The 19997-nt window shown below is 44.0% G+C and overlaps 1 protein-coding gene across 12 annotated transcripts in view; it reads left to right on the top strand.

Annotated features, from left to right (window-relative positions):
• Positions 1-19997, top strand: part of ARNTL (aryl hydrocarbon receptor nuclear translocator like) — a 112690-nt gene that overhangs the window by 76637 nt on the left and 16056 nt on the right. For 4 of the 12 annotated variants that reach the window (XM_037839902.1, XM_037839901.1, XM_037839904.1 and 1 more), the window contains exons 4-13: positions 572-696; positions 4626-4770; positions 5286-5306; positions 7003-7041; positions 7340-7381; positions 8641-8798; positions 10543-10622; positions 15160-15252; positions 16425-16542; positions 19097-19246. In XM_037839902.1, coding sequence (XP_037695830.1) covers positions 4634-4770; positions 5286-5306; positions 7003-7041; positions 7340-7381; positions 8641-8798; positions 10543-10622; positions 15160-15252; positions 16425-16542; positions 19097-19246 — 838 coding nt within the window. In that variant the 5' untranslated portion in view covers positions 572-696; positions 4626-4633. Of the gene's footprint in view, positions 1-571; positions 697-4625; positions 4771-5285; positions 5307-5488; positions 5593-7002; positions 7042-7339; positions 7382-8640; positions 8799-10542; positions 10623-15159; positions 15253-16424; positions 16543-19096; positions 19247-19997 lie in introns of those variants that run through there. The other 8 variants (XM_037839906.1, XM_037839905.1, XM_037839908.1 and 5 more) reach the window with 3 other exon arrangements.

Here is a 19997-nt window from a genome sequence, read left to right as displayed (position 1 = left end):
CTACAGCCAAGAGGGACACATTGAAGAATGCACAGAAGCTGAGAGAGTAGCTGCAGCTGAGAGACAGTTTAAAGATGGCTGTTGAAAGCAGACTCTTGCTCCAGAGAGGCTAAGAGAGGACAAACACCCCAAGAGCAACTAAGAGTGACATTTTTGAGAAACTGCAGCCCAGAGAGGAGCATCCTGGGAGAAAGCCATTTTGAAACCAGAACTTTGGAGCAGATGCCAGCCATGTGCCTTCCCAGCTAACAGGTTTTCTGGACACCATTGTCCATCGTCCAGTGAAGGTACCCAATTGCTGATGTGTTACCTTGGACACTTTATGGCCTTAAAACTATAGCTGTGTAACCAAATAAACCCCCTTTTATAAAAGCCAATCCATTTCTGGTGTTTTGCATACTGGCAGCATTAGCAAACTAGAACAAGGGGCCAGAACTGAACACACAGCTTTACCTCAGTCTCCCCCAGTACGATGAACTGTTGCCTGCTGTCTGCCTCCCTGTCAGCAGAGCCATGGACCCTGCAAGTGGGCAGGTACATCCGTCATTGATTCCACCCTCTTGTTTTGCAGATGAGGAAACTTGGGCCCAGAAAGTGGGAGTGACAGCTCCAGTCATATCCTGTGGTGTTCATTCCCCTTACTGTGGCAACGCACAGACCTTTTCAACTTGGTTTGGAGTTGGAGTCCCCTGCAAGGTACTTGGAAACCTCTTTATTGAACCAACTGACTTCAGGCTCTTAAAATGTAAATTCTCAAATGTTTTGCAAATTTGTTTACAATGGCTTCATTACATTATGCAAAGTTTTCCATCTTGCCAAATGTTTTCCAGAAATATTGATGCTTTTAAGAGACATCAGTATCTCCCAGGGTTAGTCCCTAGCAGGGCTTTTGGGCTCTTGTTTATTTCCCCAGTGTCACATCCCCTTGTCCTTTTCTTTGAACACTTATGCCCCAGTAGCATCTCAAACTGGCCATGGTGGGCCACAGACCCCGGCCACTGCACATTTTCCCTTTTCTTGGGAAGCCATTAGGGAGGAAGAAGCAAACAAAACTGGATGGGTGGGTTGATGCTGGGTTTCTTTTATTGGATATCTATCAGGTGGCAAAGAGATACAATGTGAGTAAAACATAAAGGTTACTTCCGTCATAGAACTTACAGCCCACAAGTTGGGGGCAGGCAGTGAACTTCATGGTCACCTGTGTGTATGCCCACTACAAAAAAAGGTGGCAAGGCTATGAGATTATAAAGGAAGGGGACAGTGCAAAAGGATGGGTGGGAATTATGTAGATAAAGGGTGGGAGCAAAGGGGACAGAAGAGCATTCTAGACACTGGGTAAAGAATCAAAACAAGAGGAAGCATGGGACATTCAAGGAAATTTAAGAGAGCCCGGGAGGCTGGAGTGGTAGGTAGGACCAGATCTTGCAGTGCTCCGAGGCAGTGTTAAAGACTCTGGTTTCCAGCTTAAGGACAGTGGAAGCTTGCATGCATTATTTAAACTGAATCTTTTCCTCACCTGAAAAGTGAGTGCACTGCTTTGTGGAGCTATTGTGAGGAATACATGACATTTTGCATGAAATGAACCTAGGGCCTGGCATAAATGTAACTATGATTATTCCCCACCATCTTCGATGTGTCCATGGACCCCTCTAGCCTGGGACTTCCTTGAGGTCCTGGAGGCATTGCACACTGCACAGTGCCTCTAAGAGATGCTAAGAACTTAGCAAATAAATGAATGCATATATGACCAGACTATTGATTTGAATCTAAGTTTTGGCAAAGCCTTGAAGCAAGGTTGATAATATTACTTGAGGGGGAAAAACGCCTTTAGTAAGTGGTTTATCCTCTCCCACATACACCACTGCCACCACCACCACCACCACCTCGTGTAGTTTCTGCATATGGAGAGAAGGACACTTATGGGAAAGGAAAGTGCGCTTGCTTGTTAACCTGTTTATAAGAAGGGGTTTTTGCCATAACCACATTGGGCTTCTATTGTGGTTTAAACACTTAACCCCCCAGGCATGGTGATAATCAGCTCAATAACTGGTATCAGACTCTCCCCCGTTGACTGGTTATCTAACTCAGAGATCTCCTAGATCCTGAATTCCATTTCCTTTTTTTTTTTTTTTGTTTCTTTTTGTAACCTTGTTCTGCTTCTCTCTCTTACCCCTCTCATTGTTGATTCTGTTTCCTGCCTCCTTTTGGAAACCCTCTTGGGTCTTGGTTTTGATCTTTCATCCATTTTGAATTTTGAGTTCAGCAAAAACTTTCAACAAGTTACCCCAAACCACCGCCCTTCTGGATCTAGCAGCCATTAAGTCACATTCTGAGCCAGCCGGAGGCTCCCCTTTTTGGAAGGTCCCTGTCCCTTCTTGCCCCTTCCTCCCAGCGAGCTCTTCCCCTTCATCCCTATCTGAAGCCCTGTCTGAAGTAAATCCCCCACCTCCATTATTCACTTTGGGTTCTTCCTTGTCTCAATTTGTAGTTATTTTGTTTGCTTGTTTATTTTTTGTCTCTGTCTTTGAGAATCATTAGTTATAAGAGGGCAGGGAACTTCTGTCTTGCTCACTGCTGTATCCCAAGGACCTAGCCTGGCACTTAGTTGAGGCTCAGGATTTGTTAATGAATTTGTTAACGAAGCAAGGTGAGTCTTGCTTGGAGGGGAGGGTCTTTCAATTTCCATTTCCAGGGCGTCTGTCCTAACAGTTTGTTGAGGTTGAGTATTTACTTTTGCAAGGCATAGTGTTAAGTGCCCTAAACACAGTCCCTCCCCCAGGAGATGAGTACTGTTACCATCTGCCTTTTACAGCTGTGGAAATGGAGACTCAGAGAGGTCGCAGTTCTAGTAAGTGGTGGAGCCAGGATTTGAGGCAGTTTGAATCTAGGGAGAAAGACAAAAGTCCAAATTACAGTGTTCAGGCTGGTATCTTTATTTAAAGGGATCTGCTCTTGGAGGTGGGGCCTGAGAGCAGAAATGTTCTGACAGCAGCCACTGGGCTTCAGGTGGGTACCACCTAAACATGATGAAGGTGGTCTGCAGGCACTGAAGCAGGGCCCAAGCCAGTGACCAAGAGTTTAAGAGACCGGATTCCAGCACCTCATTAGGATTGGCTAGCAAGGGCTAGAGTCAAAGCCCCAACCAGATGGACTGGGGTTTAGGATAGGGCCCAGACCCCATTGAGAACTATAGTACAAATTTAGAAAACCAAGGCAGAAGCACAGGGAATCCTGCAAACCTGAGTGTTTCTTCCAAATTAAGGCCACAGTGGCTGATGGCGATGAACCCGGTGTTACCCCTCCTGTCCTTGGACAGGGTCACCTCTGGGCCTGTGTACACCTGACCCAGTTCTCTGGAGGCCCAGGTACAGCAGAGAAGGATGGGGTAGGCCAGTGGTGATTCTGCACTGAAGATCCTGGACTCAGGTGGTCCTGCTTTCTTGGAAAAAGTAAATGTGAGATCTTGGGCTAGAAGCAGTTTGTGCCTTTGTGTAGGTTTTTATGTAGACACTGACTTTGGCCATTTGACTCAACATTTTGTGGTCTGTCTCTGTGCTGTTTTCTCTTCCCATCTTCTACACTTACTGACTTTCTAATTCGTGTGTTTTACGTTGGGGTGTAATATCAGATTCATACAGTCATTCTGAAACAGTGAAGAATGAATAGAAGAAATAGTAGGGGAACAAGTCTGGTGGCCAGAGACCTTCTCTGTAGCAGGTTGTTGTTGAAATTCAGACAAACAAAAGTGACAGTGGGGAAGGAGAGGAGGGTGGGTTAAGGAGGTAGACATGAAATGACTTGATTACCAGAATCCCTCTTAAATCTCCCTGGCCAGCACTGAGTCCCATGGTCATTTCAGCTGTAAGAGGTAACCTTGCAAGGAGTACTTCAGTTCTCCAGCCCCCATAATGGCAGCAGACAAGGGAAGAGGGGCTAGGCACATGTTTTAGTTTAGCCCACCAACAGTCTTCCTTAAGCATCACGAGGAACCCTCTAAGGAAGGTGGGTTCTAACAGGGGATGCTGAGTACAAAAGGACAGCGAGGAAAAGTAGGACAGACTTTGCCTGGACATGGTAAGAAAGGAAGACCATATTTTCTTGACTCCCCAGTGGGGCTTTTAGGTTGAGAAAGGAAATTTTCTACTTCCCTAGAAAAGTTGTAATGTAAGTACAAAAATAGCAACAAGTCACATTCACTTATTTCATTGATCATATTTATTGATTAGAAGAAAAAATAGAATTAAAACTGTCAGAGAATATCTGGGACACTTGGTTCCCACAATGGGAAGTGCACTGGGTTTTAACTCCTAGAGCTTTGGGTTCTTGGGCTTAGTTCTTTCAGCCCCAGCATTGGGACCCTGGAGCAGTCATCTAGCATCTTTGGGCCTTTAGTCTTCATTAGAAAAATAAGTGAATAGGTCTAAGTTACCTATAAAAACTCTTAAAATTAAAAGCCTGATGCTCTTTCCATCCTTCCACACACTGTTCTGGCATGGCTGGGAGAGAGATTTGTGTTAGTGCTGTAAACAAGCCCCCCTGCCCCTCCGACTGTCTCTCCGTAGTGCCACCCCAGGCCTTCCATTACTTTAGCAAGTTGAAATAAATGCTCCTTGTACCAATTCCAGAACATCCAATGGCGGACCAGAGAATGGACATTTCCTCAACAATCAGTGATTTCATGTCCCCGGGTCCTGACCTCCTCTCCAGCTCCCTCGGCACCAGCAGTGTGGATTGTAATCGCAAACGGAAAGGCAGCTCCACTGACTACCAGTAAGGCCTTTAAATCTTATCTTCCTCCTGGTTAAACCTGGTGTCAGTTCACGTGCCAGCTACTGTTGCTTACGGAAAGGGATGGGAATAAAAGATCAGACTCTAGTGGCCGCATGGTTGGTTGGTTGCTTTATCTTCCCTCCTGGACTGCAGGCAAGGAGGGAGCCTCCAGCACTGCTGAGATGTTGTCTACTCCCTCCTGTCCCCAGTTGTTCCACATCAAGGGAAAAAGATCAGCCTTAAAGCCAACTTCTGCCTTTCAACCCTGTCTTTGTCTTCCTTTGCTCCTTTGAGCAAGATGACTAAGTCTACATATATAATCTCAATGATTTCTAAGAGTTTCTCCTGAGACCCTTTTCTGATGAAGACAGCAGATATTAGACACTTAATGTTTGGGGAATGAATGAATGGAGTTTATCTCTGAAAACAGTATAGGAACATTGATATTGTCCTTAAAACATAATTTAAATTAGTATGTACCTGTTATATTAAATAGTATTTTTGTTTCTTTTTAGACTTGATGACTTTTCTTTTGAGTAAGTAAATTTTCACACTTACAGTCAACTCTTCTATATCTGTGCAAACACCTAGGGAATATGGTAGTGTAGAATATTCAAAGGCATATTTTGTTTTTGTTGAGGCAACCGTGTGGAAACTTACCCAAATGTCCATTTAAGAGGTTTTCTTTTGTTTAATGAGGGAAAATCTCCAAGGAGGTATCCTCCTACAGCAGATGTCCTCTCTGCTGAAGTTCACAGGTCGAATTTGGGGAGCACAGTGGCTGGAGGTCAGATGCCCACTAGGAGATGCTATGATTAATATGTAAGTTATCCCAGATAATTAAGAGAGCAAATGCCCAGGGGATGGAGAGTGGGTGTGAGGATTGTGAGGGTGTTCATCTGAGACAGTAACTCCCCAACAGAGAGACCAGGAAATGTCTTCCATGGAACCCCTTGTATCGGGCAAGTGCTGATGAGCCATAGGCACGTTCTAAGACCTCTGTTATCTAGATCTGTGGTTTCCACCCTTGTCACCATCCAAGACCCTTCAGCTTTCCCTCATGGGCCCCTATATTGGATGGATGATTCCTTTCCCTATTATTGTAATGCACTAAAGTTGCATGTGACTGCCAAGGAGAGTGTCTCTTCACCTGAGATGATCAGCCTGGCCTCAATGAGCAGATTCAATTCTCTCGACAGAAAGGAAGGGGACAGTTTTTGTTTGCCCATGTGGCCTGCGTGATTTCCTCTGAACTGTGGAACCAAGCTCGAGAAACTGTCTGCCTGTGAGGAAATCTAGGGTCCCCAGTTTGGAACCACTATTCTAGAATGTCCATGATGTGATTCAGTGCTCCCAAGAAACAGTTGTTTTTGCCCTTGAAATTACATTGTTTGAGGGGCCATAATCCCTCCTTTCTTAAGGGATAAAGGAAGAGAGGCTGAGGCAGCTCCTGACTTAGGGGCTGGAGAAGGGAGTGAGCTGATCCCAGAGTCCCTGCAAGGATTTCAGTCTGTTTTCTTTTGAACCTCAAGGGGTCAGGACACTTGGAACCCTGGGGTCTGCGAAAGGGAGGCAGATCCCTGCTGTCACTTCAGGGCCCTCTGTAGCCATATGGTGCTCCACGCCCCTCAGCCCCACTTCTCCCCTCCACCCCAATTCCTCGAGCCTAGTTTCCCTAACTCAGCTGAGAACAGAACATTTCCTAGCAGTGCCTTTGAAAAGCTGCTTTGGGGCTCTGCTCGGTACTTCTTTGTTGGTGCTTTGAATTCCCCTTCTTCACTTCAGCTTCCTTCCCGCACCAAATATATATGTATGCACATATGCACACATATATTTGATGCTTGATATGTTTTTGAATAGAATAAACTCCATTTATCCAGAATGATGGGGGAATGAGGTGTTATAGTTATTTGAATATTCTGATTAACAAGAATTTCTATAAACATGACGTATTCCTAATTTTCAAATAATCAAAATATATATAACCCTCAAACTCTATTGAGACTCTGTATAACTTTGATTTGATAATCTGGAAAGCCCATCAGGGTTTTTTTAGAGTAGGTTAAGTTGATTTTTTTGTTGTCCTGTTTGTTTTTTATACATTATTAATCAGTATGGTGGCTATTTGAGCACTCTAGTTTGGTTTCTGGATAAATGAGAACCTTCTTATTATCTTAAGCTATTCTGTGTGCACTTTTTAACAAGCTGTCATGTTCTCTTTTGTTTTCTCAGAGAAAGCATGGACACAGACAAAGATGACCCTCATGGAAGGTACTTGTGTACCGTTAGTAACTTGAACTTTAGGGTCCTTATAGCCATTTCTTTGCACAGTTATTAACACATTCTGTTTCTTGGGGTGGGTCCCACCAGTGTCCGTGACAGGGGATGAACACGAAGGACATGAGCCCATGAGCACCACCCCCCCGCCACTGTGACGGACAACCAAGAACCCTTGTGCACTGTAGAGAGATGACAGGGATTAGGGTGGGGAAGAAAACAGATGTGCATAACTTTGCCATTTATCTCCAGGGGATTGTGTTTTTACCTTTTGTTTTTTTTTTTCTTCCAGGTTAGAATACACAGAGCACCAAGGAAGGATCAAAAATGCCAGGTAAACTCGACCCTTGTGCTGTCTCCTGCTGTCATGGTTCCGATTGTTTAGAAGACAGCTAAGGTGGTTCACTGTGTTTGGTCTCTAAAAGTCCTTTTGAGCACTGCCACATCCTTAGGAAACAGGGAAAGGGGGTATATGAGTCTTGGCTTGATGTGGCCTTCTGCCCCTCTGCTCTTTTCAGGCATTCCACTCCTTGCTGACTAAGCACGTTTAACCTGAGGGCACTTTGGAGGCAGCAGAAAATAGCCCAAGGTTAAAATTTTCCCCTGGGCATCAGCAGGTTACTCCTTCCTGACTTGAGGGCCCTCCAAAGGAGACCTGGCTCTGTGACTCAGTCCCTGGGCTGTACCTCACCTTTGAAATGGGCCATATTGGACTGCAGATTGCAATGGAAGACCAGGACATGATGCCCTGCTCACTTGAGTAGATTGTCTAACTTGGTCTGTCCTTCTGGCCTTTCTTTGCCCATACTTGCTGACTCCTTTGCAAGTGGGCCCTCAGGCTCCCCTGCCTTTAGTGCTGTTAGCTGCAGGGTTTGGCTGGTCCAAGGCTCCTGGCTTTTCCCTTGTAGAGCAGTCTCTGTCGGAGGTGTCATAGCTGTGCTGTGATGCTGGGTGCAGCAGGTCACATTTTCACTGTTTGTGCAGCCCCTTTTGAGGACAGGCACCAATGATAGGTGAAAACCAGTCAGGGAGAGGGCATGCCAGCAAGTTGTCATCCTGGCTCGGCTGGTGGCACCTCATAGGAGGGCGAAGCATGGCATTCTTTGGAAGAAGCTCTTGGGGACATAATGTAGCACCTGCTACCTCTAGGTAGGGTCATGTTTGATCCAAGGATAGCAGCGTTACTTACCTGGATCCTGGACTCTCGCTAGTGGCCATGGGTGCTTTGCTCTGCGGAGCCTCTACCACCCTTCTCTTTTCTTCCATCTCATCTTAAATTCTAATTTTACCAAGACTGGGAGAAAACGAAACGAGGAGAAATTAACAAATCAGCTTACTCTGCAAAGACAATTTTGGTAACATTGCTCCTTAATTCTAAGGAGAAGATAAGCATAAAAAACTAATAGTGGCCTGGCAGGGAGACCACTTTTTTGGTGACTTTAATACAAAAGTTTAATTTGAAATATTCTGCAGATCCTAAATTTATCTTGTCAGATGAATACTGAAAACACATCAAACTTACTTATTTTTGTCATTGTTTTCTTGGTGCTTGATGTCATTTTGTAAGAAACCGTTTTTCATGTTATTACTCAGGGAAGCTCACAGTCAAATTGAAAAGAGGCGTCGGGATAAAATGAACAGTTTCATTGATGAATTGGCTTCTTTGGTACCAACGTGCAATGCGATGTCCAGGAAATTAGATAAACTTACTGTGCTAAGGATGGCTGTTCAGCACATGAAAACGTTACGAGGTAAGGCCCTGGGCTTTATTTTCTTTTGTGTCCTTGCCTGCAAATGTTACCACCCTTACCTAGAATGTAAGTTCCTAAGGCAAATGTTTATTACTTGCAAATGTGTAGCCTTGAGAACTATGCCTATAATTTTCTGCAGTGGATGTGATGTCAAATGAAGTGAGTGCTGAGGTCATGTGGATATTGAGTTGCAGTTTTACAGTCCCACATGCCCAGAGCCTATAAGCTGGCTTCCCTGCATGTCTCCCTAAGTGCACGCATTCAGGCTAGATGCACATCAGAGAGGACTCTGCTGGTGCCACACCTGGCATTTGTGTGTGCCCAGATCCCACCTATAAAAATCAGAAATGTAGGTGTACATAGTGACAAAGAAAACTCAGTTTCAGAGGAAAATTCAGTATGATTCGTTTGAAGAGTGAGTCACTGGTTGATGGCTCTTGCTGCGTTTTATTGTCAGGAATGAACACGGATGATATTTTCATTTCATTTCTGGAATTTTCCCAACCCACATCAACTTCTTGTGAGGGAGGCAGTATTTTCCTTCTTTTCAGATTATAGGGAGTGTGAGAAAACAGAGGCAGAAAAGTGGAAGTGACTTATCCAAACCACAGGAGAAATCTGAAACAGGTCAAGCATTTTGGTGAATGCTGTTCCTGGAATTTTCCATAGCTAGTCTTGGACTATTTGAGGAAATTGGGAAGTGGGCGCTCAGCCAGACCTCTGACCTGCATGGTAAAAGAATTGCATCTTTATATTTCCACAAAGCCATCAGAAATAAGTAGCTAGTTTTGTCTGACTTTTGGTCATTACTCAGAAATATAAATGTTGTTATCATGTATTTGGAGGATGGCATTTAGAAATTCATATTAGTGAGGTTAATATGGGTTAAATTATTATAAACTAATTTCTACCAAATTGGAAGAAAAAGTGGCAAACTCCAAGTTATAATAAAAAACAGGGATGTGGATCAATAAATAATATGTGCCTTGTTACTTGATATGAATGTCACAAACACATTCCGTTTACCTCCTTTCCTAAGATGTTTTGAATTGTTAAGAATTCGTTTCATTTTATTTCTTCATTATCCTACTAACCATTCTGCAGATTCCAAGCCATTTGCTGCTAGCATTTTTCTCTGTTAAGTTATTGTTCTCCTGAAAGAAGCCAGATTGACAGCCTTTTAAACCTAAGTCTTGTCCCCTTTTAGCCCTGGGAGCTGGAGCTGCGTTTACTCAAGTAATGCATTTTGTTGGGTTGCCAGGTTCATTTCACTCACCCCTGATGCAGAGGAGCTCTCACTAAGTGCCTTCCACAGTGTATTTACTTAGGGCCTGGCGGACTGGATGATTTCCCCCAACATTTAGAGTGCTGATTGGAGGGACTGCCAGACAACCCTTTTAATAAAGATCTTGGGAGGAGGGAACCCTCCCAGGAGCCTCTACCAGTTTGCGTCTAGAGCTGTCTTCTCTCTTATTATCACTTGGTTTTCTCTATAAATGAGGAAAGCAAGCTTGTTAAGTTCCCTGTGGGGAACAGTGTTCTTTTCAATGGAATTCTCTTTGGCATTACAGGAGCCTGTCAAAAGCCAGTTCTAACCCCATCTCAGTTAAGAGAATAGAAGAGAAAATTTAAATCCCAGCTGGTAGAGACTTGGCTACATCCAGAAGGTTTGATGCAGTGAAATGGCATGGGACATTATCTGAATATAAATTGTATCAACTCTCTCTCCCTGCCCCACCCTCAGGTGCCACCAATCCATACACAGAAGCAAACTACAAACCAACGTTTCTGTCAGATGATGAATTGAAACACCTTATTCTCAGGGTATGTTGCAATTATGGGATTGTTTTATGTAGTATTTATTTTCATACCAGCATGTGGGAATTTTATGTCTCAACACTGAACTTTTCTTGACCCACTTCCTCTTCCCAGTCCCCGCCTTTATAAATACTTTATAAATACTGACCTTGCTTAGGCAAAAATGAAAGGTCTATGCCACTGCGGTTTTAAAACAGAAGAAATAGGATTTTGTTTAAAATAGGATGTAGTTAAGAATCACATCCTGCATGAAGGCTTTAGAAAGGGACTAACACTGAAAACAATTGAGAATTTCTCTTACACTGACTTAAACGCTGGCACAAAAAGATCCATCTAAATCTTTATACCAAAATCCCATCAAAATGACAAAACTCCCCAAGACTTGGTGGCCCAAAGAGGACAATCAATGGAAAAGGTGGATGCTTTCACTTGCTTTATTTTAGTCTCTGCAGAAAGACAGTTGAGGTGGTGTCATGAGAACTGGGCTTATACTGGTAGAATGAGGTCTGCACAGTACTCCGAGGCATGCCGCTACTGGGTGGAGTGAGATTAACTTGGAAATTGAAGGAAAAGAAATTGGATTCAGAAACATTTACTCTTGCAAATTATTTTAAAAAGGAAAACATATAGTAACTAAAAGGAACAGCAATACCTGCCTCCAACCCCATCCCCACCAGGATAGAGGGTAGTCCAGCTGGATTTTTGCATCATCACTACTCATTTTCAGCTCAGCCTGGCTTCAGGCCCTCCATAAGTTTAGCCTGCCTGCTCATGTCAGCAGTCTCTATCCAGCCCTTCCACGTTAGCCCTCATGACGTGCTATGTCAAATTGTAAAGTTTTTAGCAGCAAAGAAATAGAAGATCCAATGAACAGGATTTTGTTTCTCAAATATAGCAGGTCCTGGGCTGCACACGGTTGGTGTGGAGGCTCAGTGAGGTCGGAAGGAACCCAGCCTCTTTCTGTCTTCTCACGCCGCCATTCTAAGCTAACATGCTATCTGGTTTCCTCAAAGTAGCAGGAGTGCTGTAACAGGTCCAGGTATTCAAGCCAACCAGAGAAGGGGCTAGAGGAGGTTCCAGGCCAGATGTCCCTTTTATCAGAAAAGGATATGCTTTCCTAGAAGCCTAACAGTGGACTTTAGCTTATCCAGATTGGGTCACCTGGTCACTCCTAGCTGCAGGGCAGTTTGCAGAGGCAAGGATTTAGGTTTTCCAGCCTCCATAGTGGAGACAGGCAAGGGAGAAGGAGACTGGGCACAGACGCTGTCATGGCCAGCCAACAGCATTTGCCACACACATTTTCCATAGGCCACTCAGTTTAATCGATTTCCCTCTAGAAGTAGCTCTTACAATGCAATACAGCACTTCACCTGTGGTCTGGTTGGCCCGGGGTTGAATGGTGCTGGTGCCTCCCTTGTGCTAGAAGCTGTCATATTGGGGCATCTGCAATACCGCCTCTCCCCAACTTTCTTGTACACAAATTACTGTTAGGCCAGGTTTTTTCCATCTCATAGAGGTGCAGCTAGGTTTTTGAACTTAAGTGAGGGCTTCTCTTTTGTCTCTGTCAAAATCTATTCATCGGATGGTCTCACGTTCCACCCTGTCATTAGTGAGCCTTGGAAGTTTCAGGTGACTTGTAGGTCTCGAAGGCATGCCTTCTGTGTTTTTCATTTTTCATTCACTCACTAATTCAACAGACATTTCTGAGTACTTACTGTATGCATGATAGTGTTCCAGGAACATGTAAATCAGTGATAAACATTATATCTAGGGTGGGGCTGAAGCTTCCCCAAAAGTTAGTGATGATACTTTGGTTACTATTCTTAGGACACAGTTATTCAGACACCCAACACTGCCCCCAGTTCTCCAGCTTTTTCCTAAAGATGTCCCTGTTCTCTGGGAGGACTTGCTGAAGTTAAGACATAAACTCTGTCTGCAGCATCCCTGGAGCTACCACCAGGGCCATCTCATGGACGTACAAACTGTGCAGTCATACAGGGCCCCATGCTCAAACGGGCCCTGTGCTTGGTTTAATGCTCTGCTGTCACCATCTTTAAAATCCTAATTTTTGAAGAAGGGTCCCTGCATTTTCATTTTTCACTGGGCGCTGAAAATTATGTAGCTGCACCTGGCTGCCACACTATTTGATTCTTTTTTCTTTTTCTTCTCTTTTCTAAGAAAATGATAGGGGAAATAAAAGCAAGATCCTTTTGCAGTAACAAATGCTTAATAATAACTTTCTTATAGCTCCTTTTCTAAATAATTTCCTATCAGATGCCAACACTTGTCAGGGTATGGAACAAGGATTTTGATGTATTTAAGCTAAATACTTCATCTTGGGCTTGCATTTTCTGTTCTTTTGTTTCATATTGTATCGATGGTCATCTGCTTTCTCTGATGAACCTTTTCTCACCTCCCTGGCACAAGTCAGTGTCTGTGAAAATACTGTCCAATCCCTTGCCACTTCCAGGTGCCCAGTCCCCAGGAGTTTGCTTCACCAGAAGGCAGAGTCCACTCAGATGGTACTGGAGTGGGTTGGCAGCAGGAATTGGACTTCTGTTCCTCACCAGTGCGAATCTGGCTGCTTTCTTTACTAAATGCTTTCAGAATATCTTTAGTGAAATGTGTGTCAAGCATCATTCAACCTATATCTAGATCTCCTACTTCTGTTTTGAAAATGAGGCAAGCATACCAGGGTTACTGTGTCATTTAATGACCAGCACCATCTTCCGCAAGAGTGAGCCGGCTCCCGTGTTCCTTGGGGCCCAGGGAAACTCAGGGTGATCTCACGGCCTCTGCTGTCTGGCTGCCCCCTCGGCCCCAGCTCCTTCACCTCGTGATTCATTTGCCAGAGCGAAATGGAGTCAGAGTGTTTAGAGCCTCCTCCGTGTTGGCTGTATTCATGGGTCTTTAGAACTCACTCTTTCCCCCCGGGTGTGTTGAAATCTGCTTTGTTCCTGTCACCTGTTCATGCCTGACTCTGCCCAGCATTCCCACCAAGTGTCACAGTCACTTTCTTCCCAAGTTCCTTTTGTGCCACATCACTTCATCAATGAAGAGCCTCAAAACACTTTTTTGTTAGATGTAAGATTGTCTGCAAGGCAAATGAAGTTATTAATACCCCTTTTTTGACAGAATGAGGCTTCCAGCAGATGGTGCTTAGAAAATTGCTTCCCCCTCACTGTCATCCCTTGCCCCTGGGCCCGCTTAGGGACCTAACTTAGGAAAGAATCATCCCTAGCTACCTTCTGGCTGGGTGGCCTGCCATGTTCTCTCACAGCAACGGTGACTCTGTTCCACTCTTGCTCACCTCTTTTATCCCAGCCCAAGTGCACGCACCATTCTTTCACCTTCTGACACATGTACTCATTTCTTAGTTCTGTGAATTAAACTACATTTGGGCCCTGTTGTGGAAAAGGGAAAAGAGTTTTTCAAGATTTTCCCAAAAAACAGGTTGAGGACTAGTGAATACAGTCAGATGTCAATTCATTGTGTATTAAACCATGGGAACTGAGTCGTAAGAGCAAGTAAATGATAGAATGGGACACCCCGCTCCCCGCCCCACCCTGCCCCGTCACCCTCCCTGTCACATGCGGGGGCTGAGGGTCCTCCATCTGGAAAGTTGTGGATAGAATTCTTGCACAGACAGACAGAATATCCTGCGGCTCAGATATTAAAGCTTTGGTGTTTGCCTGCTTCAGTCTTTCTACCAAATACTGTCCTGTCCCTATACCTGTCTTTATTGGCACTTTAGATTTTACTGGTATTTGAAGTGAAGAAAGGGTTAAACGAATCCATGGAGAAAATTAGACTTTGCTTTTCTAGTCTCACCTAGGATACAAACGTCCCAGCCCTGAATCAGTGAGAGTGTTTGAGAGCAGTGGTTCTCAAGCCTGAGTACATTAGAATCACCTGGGGGAGGGGTTAAACCGAAACAGGCTCCACCCAGATCAGCTGATCCAGAGTCTCCCAAAGGGGCCCGGGAATCAGCCTTAAAATACAGCAAAAAAGACCAACACTCTAGAATTTGAGAACCCTTTTTCTCGTAGAGAGCTCTTAGAGAGCTCCTTGTAAATGTTCAAGTGGAGGACAGATGGTGGCCAAAATATTGGAGAGGAGATTCTGATATTAAAAGTTCCTTCCAGTCTTAGGGTCTCTGATTCTATATAATAGAGTTGTTATAATTAGGTTCAATTAAAAAAAATGCTTTTTCTGGACCTTCGCAAAATTAAGAGAGACTTCTTAAGCTGAATTCTGCTTTGAAGTAGGACTCAACTTAATTGGACTTTACCTGCAATCATTAGATGATGGTCTGTGCCTGCGTGTGCTTGTGTGTGTATGTGTGTTTCTGCCTTGTAGAGAATCTTACTATTTTCGTAAGGGGGTTGTTTTAAGCATCCCATTCTTAGGATATCAGTGAGACTGTCAGTGAGCATTCCTGTGCTGTGGATACTTAGAAAATAAACTTTGATTTGCTATCAGAGTGACTACAAATCATGTTTCCTAAAGTGTGATAAATTGATTATCCATTTCTCCTAATTAGGCAGCAGATGGATTTTTGTTTGTCGTAGGATGTGACCGAGGAAAGATACTATTTGTCTCAGAGTCTGTCTTCAAGATCCTCAACTACAGCCAGGTATTGTTCCTGCTCCTGTTTGTGGAGGGCAGCCCACATAGCAGGCAGACACTCATCCGTTTTCAGAATCATGATAGTGGACAAGTCACGTGTGAAAAGCTTATATTTTCTTCCCCTTAAATCCTTCTTCTGGAAAATTCTTAACTTTTTAACAGAGAAGTGAATTTAAACTTGGAAAAATCTTTTAATATGTTCCAGTCCCCATCCCCCAGCACCCCATTGGAAGGTTTGATCTGTTCAGCAGCTTCATAATTCTGTTAATGTTTCAAAATAAATATCTCACAACTACAGAGTGGGGGTGTGGGGCTATGTGACAAGGGAGGAGGGAAGGCAGGTAATAAAACACCAGAGAAGAAGAAAGTGAGGAATCATCCCACTCTGTGTTTGCAGTGATGTCACTTATTAGCTGAGTTGTCTTAGGCAAGTCACTTGGCTCTGTGCACATCAGCTTCCTCTAAAAATTGTGCGTTTTATGATTATTTGTAGGATCAAATAATGTTAACATTTACGAGAGTTTTTCACCTTTTATGCCCATAGTTTTCTTTCTTTCATTCATTCATTCATTCATTCACACACTGGTGTTTGCCCAGAAGTTTAGTAGGCAGAAGAACTGAAGACTCAAAATAACATTTGTATAAATTAGAATTAATGTAGCATTTAACTTTTCCAAAATGTTTTGCTGTTTTTAGTCTCAGAGCAGAATTGTGGAGGAAATTTTTTATTATCTGCTAACAGACAAGGAGAGTGAAGCCTGCAGGATGACAGGACTTGCTTTAAGAGCAGAGAGGCTGAACGGCAGAGCTGCAGTCAGAGCCCAGGCCCTATATTCCTCATTTGGACCTCATAGAGGGGAATGTGTAGGAATCAGAAACAAATAAAAAAGAATACATATAGCCAAAAAATTTGTGCCTTTGGGGAGCACGAACTATTTATATAATCAAACCCTCTTTTTTGCTCATGTTATCAAAATCAACCTCTGATGTCTCATTCATTGCATCCATATCTAGCCAAAGTGGTTGGACATTTGTACATATTCAAATATGAAATATTTTAAATTGCCATGCTTAAAAATACAAAGTAAAGGCAAAGGATGTGCAGACTTTGAACACTTGGTAGATAATTTATATTCCACATGCTGTTTACTTGTCATTTTTAACATTTCATTCCCACAGAACGATCTGATCGGTCAGAGTTTGTTTGACTACCTGCACCCTAAAGATATCGCCAAAGTCAAGGAGCAGCTCTCCTCCTCCGACACCGCACCCCGGGAGCGGCTAATAGATGCAAAAAGTGAGTAGGGAGAAGGCATCCAGGATTTCCTCAGCTCTAGGCTCGAAGGCGGAGCACAGCAGCCGCCACAGAGTGCAGAGCAGAGGGCTGTGTGTGATGGTCTTGGCCTCTCGCTTTCCACCTCCCTGCCCCTTTTCGGGGCCACAGGTGCTTTCTTTGGCTAAATGAAATTATTTATTTTCTTTTGTGTTTGTATTTGTTTCGTTTTTCATAAAGGAAAAAAAAAAAACTCAGTGTCTAAATATATTGCAAAGAAGAGCTACTTTGTCCTAATTCTTTTTGATTTTTAGTCATTTTCTTTCAGAATCTAGAAATTACCAGTTGTTTGCTCCTGAGTTTAAAGGGCTTATGCCTGTCTTTGTTCTGCCATTCTCCCAGAATGGTTTTATCACCTCTATTTATCTCAGTTGCACACATGCAACCTCATAGAAGTAAGGAAACTTCCAATATACAAATATGGTATTTCCTTGGCCAAACTGACATCTCATGAGATCGGCTTCCCCTCCTGGCTTCCCTCTTGTTGCAGTGGAACCACCACTCAGCTGGTCTCCTCGCCTCTTGCTCCCACAGTCCCCCTGTGCCTACCCTGCAAGGTCTGCTGTAGCTCTCCTCTCCTTCAGTCCCGTGGGAGGCTGGGCACTTCTGCTGTTGAGCATAGACTCGGGGGCCAGACTGCCTGGGCTCAAGTCCTGGCTCCACCATTTGCTCACTGTGGGGCCTTGGGCAAGTTACTTAGCCTCTCTGTGCTTCAGTTTCTCATCTGCAAAACAGTACCTATTTCATTGGATTGTTGTGAGGATTAAATATGTTAATACACCATACAGCGTGTGGAACAGTTCCTGGCACATAAGATACACAATGTCAGTGTTGGCTAGGACTGCAGTCACCTTGGCCCAGTGCCGTCATGGCCTAGCTAATCTCCTGCTTCCAAGTTCTCCATTTTAATCTCTAGAGGGGGCCCTCACATTTTGTAGGTGACCTAAGGAGAACAAGAGGAATGGTGTTTGGTTCTTGGCTTCGATGCTCTTACCACATAGTCAGGGAGGCCAGCAGACAGGCAGCAGCACCCGGATAACAAGCACAGCCATAGAAATAGTCCCAGGCACAGGGAACAGGATGACTCATTCTCTTGTGGGCGTGAGGACAGGCCCCACCAAGGAGATGACAGCTGAGACAATGAATTAGTCTGCCAGGTGATCAGAGGAGGAAATGAGCAAAGGAAATGATTTGTGCCTGGTGTAGAGGTGTGGAGCTGTGTGGTCTGCTTGGTGCCAATGGGCAGAGCGGACAGGGGAGGGGGAGGGCTGGATCAGAGACCTTTTCCTCAGAGTCTGCAGGGCTCTGAGCAAGGCAGGCAGGCTCAGATTAGTATTTTGGGGTGGTGACTGAGGGGGCACTGTCGGGGGTGACTGGAGGGGAGGAGACCCGTAAGGAACCCTCTGCATGGGTGCTCCTGTGTGGACCAGTGCATGCTTTCTGCACCTGGTGTGATTCATAGCACCCAGCTTCTGCACTGACAAGTAGCCAGTGTTTCTTAAGGAGGAGCGAGCATACCTTAGAATCACCCGGGGTGCTTTCTCAACATAGTCATGCTCCACCTCCAGAGATTCTAATTCAGTTGGTCAAGAACAGCATTGTCCAAAAGAAACAAATGAAAGCCACAAATATGAGATGTGTCATTTTAAGTTTTCTGGTGGCCACATTTTTAAAAAAAATAAAAATTATAAAATAATTTTTATAATATATTTTATGTAACCAAGTAAGTCCAAAATATTATTTCAACAAATAATAACTACAAAAAATCAATGAGGTCTTTTATATATATTTGTATCTATTTTGACTGAGTCTTTGAAATTCTGGGTGTATTTCACACAGCACATCTCAATTTGGACCAGCCACATTTCAAATGCTCAGTAGCTGCATGTCTCCGGTGGCCACCATATTAGACAGCACAGCTCTAGAATGGGGTCCAAGAATCTATATGTTGATAAGGCATCAAGGGATTCTGACATACAGCGAGGCTGAGAACTTAAGGAAACCCTGCTTCCTCCTTTCCATGCCAGTATCCAAATCTTGCCCATCCATCAAGTCCCAGCCGAAGTTCTTCTCCTCTGGGAAGCCTTCCCCCAAGTGCACCAGCTGGTGTCAGACTTTCCTCCTCTGGAAAGTGCAGCTTGTCGTTGTCATTTATTTGACACTAATCATATATCATCTTGGGTTGTTATTAATCTTTTCATGGTGCATTTCCATTTCCCTTTCTCAGGCATAAACTCTTGTTCATTAGCAACCCTGTGCTGTATTTCTTCTTATCCACCATAGCACCCAGTCCACTCATCCAGTACCTGTATTATACATGACCGGTAAACATTTCTGGACCGACAATGCAGCTATCCAGATTGCATCTTTAAGGCCTAAACCAAGAAGAAATCTTATTCTCATGTTGTCATTATAAAACAGTGAAGCAGGAAAGAAAAGGCTTTGTTCAAGGCCACGCTCCCGCTCCGGACAGACAACACCACTCTCAGTTTATCACATTTTGTGTATTGATTTGCAGCTGGACTTCCAGTTAAAACAGATATAACCCCTGGGCCATCTCGATTATGTTCTGGAGCACGACGTTCTTTCTTCTGTAGGATGAAGTGTAACAGACCTTCAGTAAAGGTTGAAGATAAGGATTTCCCCTCTACCTGCTCAAAGAAAAAAGGTAACAATTTAACAGTTCTTTAAAATCACATAAGTGAGGCTTCCTTTCTACAGTGGAGCTCTCAGCAGGGCATTGGGTTGGGGGTTCTAGCTGTCCAGAGGAGCAGGTCCCGGGATTGCAGCTGAGACCACCCCCCTCCTTTAGTTTAGGGCTCTTGGGGAACAGGAAGGAGAACAGGGAGACCCTGATATGTTGTCATGACAGAGATTTGTGGGGAGGATGCCTCTTTTTAAATTGTGTTCTATTGTGGTTGGAAAGGAATATTCTTAGCCACCATCCTGATTGCCTCCTGGGGACCCCACCAATCCACCAGAATTATTCTTGCTAAGTTCCCCAGTGATCTTCATGTTGTTAAATGCAGTGGACACTTTCTATTTTTCTTCCTGCTTGACCTCTTCTTCCTTCTCAAAGTGTTCTCTACCCTAGGATTCCATGATACCACATTCTTCTCATCTCCCCTGCCCCCTACCACCCCAGATTTTCTTCCTGGTTCCTTTTGCTGCTGCTTCTCTGACCTGGGGAGGTTTTTTTTCTCCCTATACTCAATCCATAGGTAATGTCAACCCACTTCCTTAGCTTTAAATGCCATTTTTATGCAAATAACTTCCAAGTTTGTATTTCTAGCACAGACTTTTCTTTTGAACTCCAGGTCCATATCTTAAATGCTTATTAATTTTACTTGCTTGGATAGCTCAAGGGCTTCTCAAGCGTGACATATGATAAAGGCAACCACTTGAATTCTCCTTCAGTA

The sequence above is a fragment of the Choloepus didactylus genome, chromosome 6 (genome assembly GCF_015220235.1).
Source record: "Choloepus didactylus isolate mChoDid1 chromosome 6, mChoDid1.pri, whole genome shotgun sequence".
Lineage (NCBI taxonomy): Eukaryota > Metazoa > Chordata > Mammalia > Pilosa > Megalonychidae > Choloepus > Choloepus didactylus.
Note: the sequence above shows the minus strand (reverse complement) of the source record. Positions and strands in the feature narration are given on the sequence as shown.